The sequence below is a fragment of the Lygodium microphyllum genome, chromosome 9 (assembly GCF_053477565.2).
Source record: "Lygodium microphyllum isolate KBCC chromosome 9, Lygodium_microphyllum_v1.1.10, whole genome shotgun sequence".
Taxonomy (NCBI): Eukaryota; Viridiplantae; Streptophyta; class Polypodiopsida; order Schizaeales; family Lygodiaceae; genus Lygodium; species Lygodium microphyllum.
In genome coordinates this window covers 8,093,261-8,106,425 of record NC_141143.1, presented here as the reverse complement: position 1 = coordinate 8,106,425, position 13,165 = coordinate 8,093,261, and the positions used below count along the sequence as shown (strand labels likewise).

General features: G+C 39.9%; 1 protein-coding gene across 1 annotated transcript; it reads left to right on the top strand.

The window, feature by feature from the left end:
- Positions 1 to 2,353: 2,353 nt before the first annotated feature.
- On the top strand, positions 2,354 to 5,033 carry LOC148030794 (trihelix transcription factor GT-2-like). The gene is made up of 2 exons (XM_087684321.1): positions 2,354 to 2,644; positions 3,217 to 5,033. Exon 2 carries the CDS (start codon positions 3,266 to 3,268, stop codon positions 4,661 to 4,663), a length of 1,398 nt encoding a protein of 465 aa, XP_087540447.1. The 5' UTR covers positions 2,354 to 2,644; positions 3,217 to 3,265; the 3' UTR covers positions 4,664 to 5,033.
- Positions 5,034 to 13,165: the final 8,132 nt, after the last annotated feature.

Genomic DNA, 13,165 nt, shown 5'->3' with positions numbered 1-13,165 from the left:
TGTAGCCACACAAATATAGCCCTCTAATTAATTTATTCATAAATGTGTTTGGATCAGGTGGTGCTTGAAGAGAGAGAAGCCAACGATCAGTTGAAACATTTTCCCAATCAAGCTTTGTATACTATTATAGATAGAAAATTGAGTGCTACTTTTTCCAACATGACATGTATGGGGAGCTCTTTTCATGCTTCATTTAGTGAGGATCATGATCTTGTTGCTTAAGTTGATGATGACATGATCTAATTGCTTCATTTGGTGATGGCATGCTCTTGTTACTTCTACCCATGATGGTGAGGAACTTGTCTTGTTTGGATGCATATAGTAGTGAAAGATGAGTATGATTTATACACAATAATAATGCATGAGATTTGGTTGACTTGACTCAAGGCAAAAAGACCACTAGCACTTGGTGGATCTACAAGTCAAAAAGGAATTGTAGATGGTAGCATTGATGCTTCAAGAATCGGCTTGTTCCAAGGGTTATGCTTAGCAAAAGGGGATTGCTTGTAATGATACCTTTGCACCTGAGTCATGTACAAACACCATTTGATATCTTATTGCATTAGTTGTAGCATGTTGAATGGACACTTTAAGATTACTTTCCTTGAGAAGGCATATGCTTTGTAGCCTGTTGGTTCTATTGTTAAGGGATATGATACAAAAGTATGTAGGCTGAGAAAGCTTATTTCTGAACTTAAGTAGGTAACTTGAGCTTGGTATGAGAATACAAATGTACACATGTTTAGATTGTGGTCTTTGCAATAGTTTGACAAGCAATATACTCTACATGAGAGAAGACAAATGCTCTCTTTTGGTCATCAATTTGGATGTGTATGATTTGTTTCACTAATTGGTTTGGATGGGATTGCAATTTCAACCTTGAAAGCTAAATTACACTCCACTTTGAGATGTTATACTTGGAATTTGAAAGTAGTGCTTGAACATTTAGGCCGCGTCAACAAAAGGAGGGCATTGTTATGCAATAGACAAAGTACATTTAGAATTTATTGAAAAGGTTTGGGCTTGATGCAGATAAGCTTGTAGCTACTATTGTAGAACATAGATTATGTCTTGGTCTTCAAGATGTAGGATATCCATTTGATCCATCCTTATATCAACAAGTTGTTAGATATCTTTTTTATGTTTGCGATACTAGGCTAGATGTGTAACTCATCATAGGTTTATGCAGAGCCCAAGCTCACCATGGCATTGACAAGCTATGAAGAGGATCTTTTCATACTTGAAGGGCACTCATGATTATGCTTTATTCTATCCATGTGGTGTGAATCCACATTTTTTCATCGTGATGCTTTGTGTACTATTGTTGCTAGTTTTACCTGTGAAGTTGAGTATAGGGTAGCCTTCATAGCTATAGTTGGGTGCATGTGGCCCATACAACATGTTGCTATCTTGGGGGGTGATCAATCATTTGCTATACTAATTAGGATTTGCTACAAATTCCTATATATTGTCTCCAACCCTCTCTCTCCATAGGGCTCATGAGAGGTTACTCATGGCTAGTCTACAACACTTGCTACTTTTGTGAAGAAGTGTTCAAGTCTCACTTTCTCGTCTTATCCCATGTAATTTTAATATCCTTGCCCATGGTGCCAAGTGTGGGACCATGACTAACACAATGGATATATATATATATATATATATATATCTCTCTCTCTCTCAATCTCTCTCTCTCTTGGCTTGAAGGTTGTTCCCACAGCGAAAACCCTCTCTCTCTCTCCCCCCAAAAAATTTATCCTCTCTTTTCTTAGGGCGGAGTAGCCGTGGGGTGAGCAATGGCAAATGGGACTCTTTCTTGCACTCTAAATCTTGGGGTTGCACCACAATCTCTAAGGGGTGGAGAAATTTCAGTACGAGTGCTAATAATGGCAGTCAAGACAACATTGGGACCATAAAAGAAGAAGGGGGAGAAATCAGATTGGGTCCACCTTCTTTCGCATATGAGTATTGCCCAGTAGGAGATTCACATTGCTAGCATGATGTGTGTGGGGTGAAGTTCTCTCTAGTCACCTTGCTAATCCTGGGTGAGACCGAGGGTTAGTGGGAAGGAATGGGGTCCAACTCCCCGTGCTAATCTTGGGTGCGACCGGGCTCTTAACCAAGACACCATAGGCTGTATAGCTCAACAGTAGGTGCACAAGGGCACCTTTTCCTCGTGTGCAGGTTCGCTTTGTGGGTCATCGGGTCACCACCATTTGCCTTTCTTTCCCTCCACTGGGCTTTTTGGTGGGTCTGTGTGTGATTAGCCCCCTCTCCGTTTGGCCTCACCGTGACCGCCCCCTTTCTTTGAATTTCTATATGCGGGTGGGCGGCCCGTCATCTCTCTCTCTCCCCCCCCCCCCCCCGGCCCCTTCTGGCTTTGCAGTTGCAGTGGCCTACTTCAACGGCTCTTCTTCTTCGCCTTCTGAGCTGATGATGATGATGATGATGGCGAGATCGGGCAGCGGCGGCAGCAGCAGCAGCAGCAGGGTTGGGAAATTCCTCTTCTGCTTCAGGCCCTTCTTGCCATCCCGTCTCTACGCCCGCAAGCGCCCCATGGATCGCCTCCACTGAGCTCCATTCGCAGCGGTTCTGTGCTCTCTCTCTTCTTTAAATTGCCCCCCTCCCTTTGGGAGGCAGTCATCAGGTATGGCTTCCACTATTTCTGTCTCTTCTTCTCAATCTCTGTGCCGTTTCTTCGAAAAAATTCAGCTGTCTACCAAATTTTCCTCTTTAATTGCATTTCCAGAGCTCGGGGAAGCTCATACCGTAGTTCTTTTTTTCCCTTACAGATTTTCTATCAGGAAGTTTGAAGTGTTTTGAGTTTTTCCCTTAAAACAAGTTTTCTATCAGAAAGGTTTCAAGTGCTTTGATTTTTCCCCTTAACAAATTTTCTATCAGGAAACTTCCAAGTGGTTTGAGGTGTCCGTGTATGTCAAGTGCTTTGAAATCTCCATTTTGTATTATAATTTCTTGCTGAGGCTAGGCTTACTGCCCGGTGAACGTGTTTCATCTGCTGAGAGTCTTTCTTTTCAATTGTTCTTCCGAAGCATGTGGGCCTTATCTGTAGTTTGTTTCAAGGAAAGAAACTGATTTTGCTTCCAAACAGTTTCAGAATGCTTTCAAATGTCCATGCATCTCTCCAGTTTTGTTTCATGATTCTTACTGAGGCTAGGCTTGCTGGTGGCTATGGTTTTATCTGCTGAGCATTTTGGGCAGTATCGGAAAGTTTGATAACTCGGCGCCGAAACAGCCTTTTGTTAAAAGAATGATTACACAGCAGCAGCAGCAGCAGCATGATGCGATGGAGATTGAATCGCACAGTAAAGAGCTCCATGAGCAGCCTCAAACCCCTTCCACAGAGGAGCTAAGTGACCCATCGGCACTAGAAGGCACTACTTCCACAAACTCTTTACAGCTCTCAACCTACCTTGTACCAGCCCTGCCTGCTGCAGTGGGTGGCAACTTTCAGCAACTTGGAAATGGAAATTTTACCAGTAAATTGACTAATGAGGGTGAGGTGGAAGAAGACAGGAAAAAGGAACACAAAAGGCGGTCGAAAAACTGGACCAGGATAGAAACGCTGAAGCTGATCCGTGCCAGAGGCGAGCTTGATGAGAGGTTCAGGAGGAGTGGCAGGAAGGCTGAGCTGTGGGATGAAATTGCACGCACGTTGCAGAGTCCTAATTTCGCTCGCGACGGACAGCAGTGCAAAGATAAGTGGGAGAAGCTGACGGCAGGGTACAAGGAGGTCAAGGATGGAACTAGGAGCAAGGAAGACCATCCGTATTATGAGCAGTTGCATGAATTGTTGTCATGGAAGTCGTATAGAAGGGACGGAACTGTGTTGGAAGATGCTGCTGATATTAAAAGGGGAAGAGGTGAGCTTGCTGGTGGACACTTACCAGAGTGGAAGCCAGCAGAACCTTTTTGTGCACCAATGGACAATGGCAGCATACCGACAGAGCCAAAAGTTATCCAGAAGGAAGAAGTCACCTCTCCAGGAAAGAGGAAGCGTTCACCAGAGTACATCTCTCTTACAGATTTGACTGTCGTGCATGAGCTTATGGAGACCATCATTACCAAGCAACAAGTTTTCTTCAAGGACTTGTTAGATGCAGTTGAGCAGAAAGAGCTGCTACGTGAGAAGATACGACATGACAGAGAGGAGAAGTGGAGAGCAGAGGAAAGGGCGCAAAGATTCATGTTTCAAAATGCCATGATCATGCTAACACAACGGCTTTTGGGTGAAAGGCCACCTGGGCTGGCAACAACAGTCGTCCCCACACCCACTGTAGCACCTGTGCCTAATGGACTTGCAAACCCTAAGAAGAGATCAAAGAATTGGAAAAAGACTGAGGTCATGCATCTGATTCGATTTCGAAGAGACATGGAAAGCAGATTCTTGAATTCCACTCGGAGAGCTGGCCTTTGGGATGAGTTGGGTGAAAAGCTAGCATCACTTGGAATCAAGAGGGATGGAAAGCAGTGCAGGGAGAAGTGGGATAAACTTGTGGCAGAGTATAAGGATGTGATTGATGGTAGAAAAGACAAGGAGGAGAGTCCCTACTTTACTGAGCTTACCACTTTCTTGGGGAGGACAAAGCAGTCAGAAATCGAGGCCTTGCAAGAGACTCTGGCCAGGGAGGAGCATGCACAGATCTGACTCTTTCAACCACTTGACGTTTTCAATTCTGCCCACTTTATTGCTAAAGCTGGCCAGAGCACCGTATGACTGAGTCTCAATCTGATAGCTGAAACTGAACTGCTTTATAATTAGGGACTCGATCAGTAGCAGTTAAATGTAGTGACTTTTGATTGATTTGTAGCTGGTCCTGTTTCAGTAGGTATGTACAGTTAGAAAAGCTGGCCGAGTTGATCAAGAGCCAGAAAATAGGTCAGAAATGCATGGGAGATGAGTGGATGTATTGGTTTGTCATGTATATCCAATCTGCTTGCAGCGCCGAGATTGACATAACTGCTGCAAACTTTACTTTCAGTTCCATAATGACTACTTTTAGTTGTATTTGCTTTCAGATTGCTGCATCCTGCTGATGTTTCTTTAATGGGTGGACATTGGACAGTGTTTTGTTGTATTCCTCTTTTTTTCAAGGAAGTGGGAGCTGTCTTGTCATTTGATGAACTGCAAGAATCATCATCTACATCCTAGTTGGTGATGTTTCTCTGCTTGGATATCATCTATAGAGTATAAAGGTTAGAAAAATCTTCTGTAGTTAAGGGCGCTACAGAATTTGGCACAGCAATGAGCAAAACGTCTGTGTGGCTCAAGGTTCTTAAAGAGAGCTTGAAATGGAGAGGGACTAATCATTGGTGGTCCATTATTTATTTCTGAATCAAAGGATTGCACTTGGCTTTGCGAGATGAACAAGATTTGAGGCTTGGTCGAGGGGCTGTGAATTTATAACATTCTTCCATTATTTTAAGTGTAGTCCCTGAATTATAAGATAATTGTCTTCCAGACCATTACTTTGGGGCCTTATTGGACAGACATATGTTTCTTGTTTTTTGTTATTCCTGCGACATGGCCAACCTGTCGTTCCTATAAGAATTGATGCCTTAAAACAATTCAAAACCATCAACCCTTAGTTGGAGCTCCTTTACCCAAATGTTTCTAGTTGAGGCTCTGCTTGTGCATAGATTTCCAATAGTTAATTCAAGTGCCAATTAAATTGTTGGATCTTGACTTGTTGATTCTATCTTTGCGTGATTGAGCTTCTCAACCTACATATCAAAGCAACAAGCTGTTCCAAGTGCCAATGAATTGTTGGGTCTTGACTTGTTTATTCTATCATTGTATGATTGAACATGTCAGCTGACACGTCAAAGCAACAAGATGTTCTATGAGCTACTGCGCAATCTTTGTGTAAAGCATTACATGCCATAGTAATGTGGGATTTCTCTTGACCCTGTTTGAAATAGAATGTCAGTGCCATCGTCAGGCCTTGTAATCTGTCCAAGGAAAATATTGATGACTATTCTGTATTCAGCTTCTGTCACTTTCAAATTTATAATGAGTTTCAAGCTCTTTCATGCCTAAGGAGTTATAATGTAACCTTTGTTTGATCCCTTTTAAGGCCTTGACTCCAATCTTGGTGTCGTTAGACATGTTCTTATGGATCTCAGGTGAAAAGCCTGTCTCACACTTCTGAGATTAGGAGTTTTTCAGTAGTTTTGATCATTGAAGTATTTTTCACTTCATAAACCTCAGGGTTCTTGGTTTATGTCTAACAAAGCATCTACTAGAAATAACGACATGTTGCTTGTGTAATATGCTTATGATGAATGGACTATCCATAAGCTACCATGATAAAATCATTTGAAACAATTTCCTTAACACAGTGAAAAGCAAACGTGAAAAGGCTCGTGTAAGCTAATTTACCTAAAGACACTTCTCAACAAATAATGCTGATATGCATTTTGAGCATGCCTCCTAACATTGGAATATAGATATTGCACACAAGAATATGTTGGGAACTTTGTATTCTTTTAAGAAACTTATCTTCAATACAAACCCCCTCAGCATAGGTGTATTGTCCAAGTGTATGCTTTCATGTGAAAAATCTATCAAACAAACACTTAACAATTGTGGAAGGATCGTATCTACTAACATCAAAGATATGCGTGACATCATATGGACCTGGTATGTCCCAAAGTACAAGTTTGGAAGGGGTTTTAATATTCCAACAATTGTTTCATCTTTTTGCAAGGTCTCTTCACTCTACTCGTGTCTTTTGGTAGCATACCATTGTAATGATATAATATCTACACATCCTTGTTAGGGCACTTTTTTGTCTCATACCATTGTAATGATGTAACATGTACGCATCCTTGTCAAGGCACTTTTTTGTCTCTATGAGGTTTTCTCCTCGTGCATGTACATATGCCTACCTAGGGCTATTGCACATGATGTGGTACTTGTCCTCTTGGTTGTTTGCTCTTGAGCTTCTTGAACCATAAATCCTACAATGACATGAAATTGCATTTTGTGGTTGACTTTTAGCTTTTTTCCTTTTTGGCCCGGGGAAAAGGGGGAGATGGGGTTACTGTATTTAGTTGTTGCCAATGCTCAATTTGGGTCCAATCAATCATTGCTATTCTTGAGCAAAACAAACCTTTTTTAGAAGTATTTGCTATTTTGGATTGTGCTTTCTTGCATGAGATGCATTTGCATAATTATATCTCCCCTATTGACCATTGCTATAAGAGTTTTGGAACTTTCAACAATGGCTAACAACATTGATATATTCCATGTATTGAATATATTGATTGTACTGAGAGTATATTTATAATGGGACAACCTATCCATTATGGCTATATATGATGTGTTATCTTAGTTACAAATGTACTTTGGAATGTTGCTATAGGTAGTGAGTTGAGGTTCACATTTACACAACTTTTGTCACTTCTACAACTATAATGGCGGATGAGGTCATTTGCTCTAGTATACTCCCTACATAGGAACAAAAAGATGGGATGGAAGAGAGGTCCATGCATATGCTTTGATTTCTTCAGTTGTTAAATGTGCTGTTACAAATTTGTTTGTGTAAGATTGCAAAGGATGCCTAGGATACACTCTTTTATATTGAGTTGTAGTCAGGCACGGGTTGCTTCTTTTGCAAGTACGTGGAGTCAAAGTACATGAATGCTTCTTCATATTTAGTTTGTAATGAGAAATAGGTTGATTATAGTGTACAAGCAGTTGGACTCAAAGCATATGAATGAAGGTGACCATATGCACAATTTACTCTCACAAAGATCAATGAGACTAAGGATGTTGGACTCAGAGCATATGAATGAAGGTGACCATATGGACAATTTACTCATGAAGTTCAATGAGAGTGAGGATGTTGGACTCTACGAGCTAAACAATGGGACTTTGAATATGATTAAGGATGTTGGACTCAGAGCATATGAATGAAGGTGACCATATGGACAATTTACTCACGAAGTTTAATGAGACTCAGGATGTTGGACTCATAGCTTATGAATGAAGGTGACCATATGGACAATTTTACTAACAAAGAGCAATGAGACTAAGGATGTTGGACTCTACGAGCTTAACAAGGGGACATTGAATGTGACTAGGGATGTTGGACTCTATAATCTTAACAATGGGACATTGAATATGACTAAGGATCTTGGACTCAAAGCATATGAATGAAGGCGAACATATGGACAATTTACTTACAAACATTAATGAGACTAAGGATGAGCAAATGGACAATTTACTCACAAAGAGCAATGAGATTATGGATGTTGGACTTTACAAGCTTAAGAATGGGACATTGTAGGTGACCGTATGGACAAGTTACTCACAAAGAGCAATGAGACCAAGGATGTTGGACTCTACGAGCTTAACAATGGGACATTGAATATGACTAAGGATGTTGGACTTAGAGCATATGAATGAAGGTGAACACATGGACAATTTACTCACAAACAGCAACAAGACTAAGGATGAAGGTGACCATATGGACAATTTAGTGATAAAGAGCAATGAGACTAAGGATCTAGGACTCTAGGAGCTTAACAATTATGGGACATTGAAGACGACTAGGGATGTTGGATTGAGAGCATATGAATGCAGGTAACCATATGGACAATTTACTGGCAAAGGTCAGTGAGACTAAGGATGTTGGACTCTACGATCTTATGAATGGAACATTGAGGGAGTATTTCAACATCATCACTCCCTTTGCAAGCAGACAGACTATAGGTCTATAGGGTTACATAGGCGACTGTCCGTAACCCCTAAGGACCCTTCTCTCTTGTCTTGCCCATTACAATGCTTGCAGGTCTTTGCGTCGTGGTGGTGGGATGTAGAATTAGAGTGAATGGATCTCCATGTTTACCGAGTTACTTGTGAGTTTACCTTAGCTAGCTTACACAGAATTTTGCATGGCTGTGAGCTCGATGCTTTGAATATCATGTGTGTTGGTTGGCGGATGGATAGACGATGGAAGACACACAGTACTAGATGTGGGTCGTCATCGGATAGTCAAGCGGATTTTCACTTGTACTCAATTCTCAGTTGGTTAGTCCCCATGTACAAGGGATGTATGTATTCATAACTTAGTTGAGTAGTTTGATATACTCTCCATTGTCATTCAATATTTTGTCATATCATTGAGTGGAAGTGCATTTGACAAGGTTGTTCCCTTGAGGGATTAGATGGGTAGAGTAGTAGCAAATCTCACAAGAAGGCTGAAAAAAGGTAGGCACCTCACAAGAAGGCTGTTAAACACTGGGGAGTCAAACTCCAATGATATTCAGATTGTGACACACAAACGCTCGCTCTTTGGTGCTCCAAAGGTAACAACTTGAGCTAATTGGTAGTTCAGGGTGCTTTAAATGAGTGGTTGTATGGGATTTACAAAACCTCTACCCATAACATAGATGTTTTTAAGTACAGTTGATGGACCTAGTAGCCATGCACATGTGATTGGTGGAATATGGGAGTGGCTACACTAAGCAATCGGTAGCATCTTAGAGTTACAACATCAACACAAACAAATTCTTATGTTTTGGAGAACTTGACTTCTAGTAGCATTGGGTGTAAAGTTCATGAACCAAATTGAGGGGGTTAGGGACCTCCTTGACCTAAAACTTGTTTTTTACTCTATGCTGAAGGGCATTAGAGTCATAAGTATCTAGAAGCAATGGTGTATGATGCTCGAAGGTGCAATCTTAGAATGATAAATGGAAAGCTCCAATACCATCAATGAATGTGGTTGAGATAATGGAAATGGCAGAATCTATGGTAAATGTTATTCCTCACTTGTAAAAATGGATAGCTCGACCAACTGAGAAGCATCATGAAACTTTGGAATGGCTAGAAGTGGCCACAAGTATTTGAGAAAGGAGCTACTTGCAATGCCTATTCTAGTGCCTTTTCCCACCTCAAAGTGGTTTTGGAGGTAGTTTTAGATATCATTGTGAAACTTTTGAACTTGCACATCCGGTTGAAAATATAGCTCTACTGGCACAACTTTATACCCTTATTCTTGCAATTATTTGGACAAATTATTGAATTTGGAGCTTGCATTTTTGGGATAATTTATGGTAGTTGTGACAACCTTTAGTGTCTTCTCCATTAGTGGTGATACTTGTGACGAGGTTGCCGACTTGATAGATGTGGTTATAATCCTCAAAATTCTCCACTTTTGTAAGACCCTTTGTTTGACCCATCTATTTAGGTAATTTCTATTTGTTGTAAAGGCCATGTCATAAATATTGTTCTTCTAAATAGTGACTCTAGAATCAATAGAGATGACCTTTAAGGAGTTTGAACTATTAGAATGGGGACCGATCTTAGATTAGATGGAAAACTAGCAACATGTTTGCAACTTAGGAACTCTTGCTCCTTGTGAGCATTCCATTTTTTGTTTCTTTTGTGGTGCTTAATATGGAGGCTATAGGCCAAGATTGCCACGTTGGCTGCAAGAGGTTCAAGTAAGCCATAATTGGGATGTGGACCAAATCATGATCCATTGAGGCCATCACATGATTAAGTTTTATTTGAACAAAGCTCCAACATTTCTTCTAGCTCTTTGTCTAGCTATTGTGAAAATGGTCAAAGGGCTTGAAGATGATGAGGAGGAAGCCTGTTTGGTGGGAAATTTTGATATGGTCTCACTTGTTTTGTGAATGTGCTGTAGATTAGCTGCCAATATTTGAAGGATGATTTTGTAGTTTTGGTTGCTGATACTTCTCCCTGACGTCATAAGATGCCCAAACCATAGCCGATGCTTGTGGAAGTTCTAGAGGATCTAGACACTATGGCCCTCCTCAGATATTGCTAGTACTGAGACACGATCTTGAATTTGAGCAACAAATGCAAAAAGTCACATGAGTCAAAGAAGATGAATTGATCTTGGTGAATCTAGGTGATGAAACTACTTTGAAGCTAGTCAAGATTAGAACTACCTAGGATCCAATATTTCACGATCACTTGGTTTCTTTGCTTCAAGAGTGTAAGGATGTTTTTCTCAATGAGAGCTCAATGGTGGGACATTGGATTGACACTCTTATAGATTCAAGAGCTCAACTCTCCCATGGTTCAACTATCTCTTACTTAGTTGGCTCATACTCTAGGTTCAAATCACTAAGCTTCTATTCACACTCTTGCAAGCAAGAAACCGAGAGATTCAAAATTTTTGTAGACTTATGTACTTATCTCCTCATGTTGCAATCCAAAATCTTGAAGGCTCGTAGATGACCTCATGATCTGAGTATTGAGCTCTTTAAGATGTTACATCTGCATCAAGTAACTCCACCACCAACAGAAGAAGGTATAGAAAAAGAAGGAGAATAACTTCTCCTCAACTAATCCCTCATTCTTACTCACAATTTGTTCCTCATATAAGCTCATACCCTCACTCACTGTCTCTCTCTTTCTCTTTCTCAAGTATTGGTGCACAAGAAGGTAGAAGAGTGGAAACTCCAAAGTTTGCACACATAAGAATAACCTGCTTATTCACTAGTTCCAAGTAACATAGAATAGAGGTTTCCCACAATCCCCACATCCATTGCAAGTCTTCTAATGTAGCTCTAAGTGATACTACAATTTGCACAAGAGTGAGCTTGGTTATCACTTGATTTTACAAAAGCAAATTGATTCTCATTCGCAAGTGATTAGATTGAAAGCATTATAATTGCACCTTATGGATGGATAGTGTCTAATAATGAGCACTTACAAATTTTGCATCCTTGATTTTTTTTTTGGCACTCTTGATATTCTGAGGGTGACAAGAACTTAACTAAAGATACTTGGCTTGAATTGGAACTAGAGAGAACTTACCTTGTGGGAGTGTCACAATTGGTATTAGCAAGATTGAAGGGCTTGTAGCACAATACCCCTCTTTACACTAGAGTTGAGGAGGTTAAGGGGAAGCTTCTAGATGATGGCATCATTGATGGCATAAACATTATGGACATAAGTGAGAGAAAATATATCCAAGGAATTCCACTTATAGTTGATAAAAAAAGCACTTTTCCAATTTAGTATACAAGTCCTTTTCACGTAGATTATCAAGAAGTGATTGTGTATGATGCTTGTTCACTTCTTGATTCTTGGAAAATATTAGAATGTCATCAAAGTATGTTACCACAAATCATCTAAATACTCACAAAATATGTCATCCATTAGATATTAAAAGACTGTTGGAGCATTTGTGAAACCAAACAATATTGTAACATATTCAAAGTGGCTGTACCTTGTGTGAAAAGCTATTTTCCATTCATCACCTCCTCTTATTTGACAAGATTATAAGTCCCTCGAAGATTAATCTTTGTGAATATCTTTGCTCTTCCAAATCGCTCTAAGAGTTTTAGGATCAAGGAAATTGGATAATGATTCTTAACGGTTATCTTGTTGAGTCCTCTATAGTTGACATACATACAAACAGAGCCCTCGTTCTTCTTGATAAATAATATTAGAGCTCCTATCAGTAATTATGAGTGTTGTATGAAGCCCTTGGATAGATTCTTATCAATGTATTTTCATAGTCCTACAATTTCATCTTGAGATAGCTTATAGATTGTGCAAAAGGGTAATTGAGCTTCCTTTTATACTTTTATAGCACAATCATTATGTTTATACTTGAAAATCATATATGCTAGCTTCTTTTCAAACACACCTTAATGATAAAGGTAGTGGAGTGGGAGAGCTTGCATGCCTTTTTCAGTCCACTAGTTTGGCTTGTAAAGTATATATTAAAAAACTAGGATTTTTCTTGGCTATTCTCATGATTAGCTTTATCATAACATAAGGTGGTTTTTCGGATTGCTTGGCCAGCATACGATATTGATTTCTATGTTTGTTACAAAGTCTACTGATGTTCTTTTTATAGGATGAGTTTTATACTTGGCATCATTTGAAGCAAGAGGATGGTCATCTATGACTTCTATAATAATTGGGCTAGATTTCTTCATGATTGTGCTATAATATTGCTTAGTAAACTTCTCATCTATGAAACATGTAGAGGCTCCATAGTCCAAAAGTTCTTTAACATCTAGTTGTTGATGTGATGTATAAACTCTTCCTAACAACATAAAACTTGAAGTAGCCTTAGTAGACAAGGAAGGGCCTTCTAAGAGGTCTTGATGTTCATCCAGCCACATGACCCTTATTGTGATTAGATGTCTA

Bases quoted from the DNA above. Each gene is read 5' to 3' on its own strand.
- LOC148030794 (XM_087684321.1), top strand. From the start codon at position 3,266: ATGATTACACAGCAGCAGCAGCAGCAGCATGATGCGATGGAGATTGAA.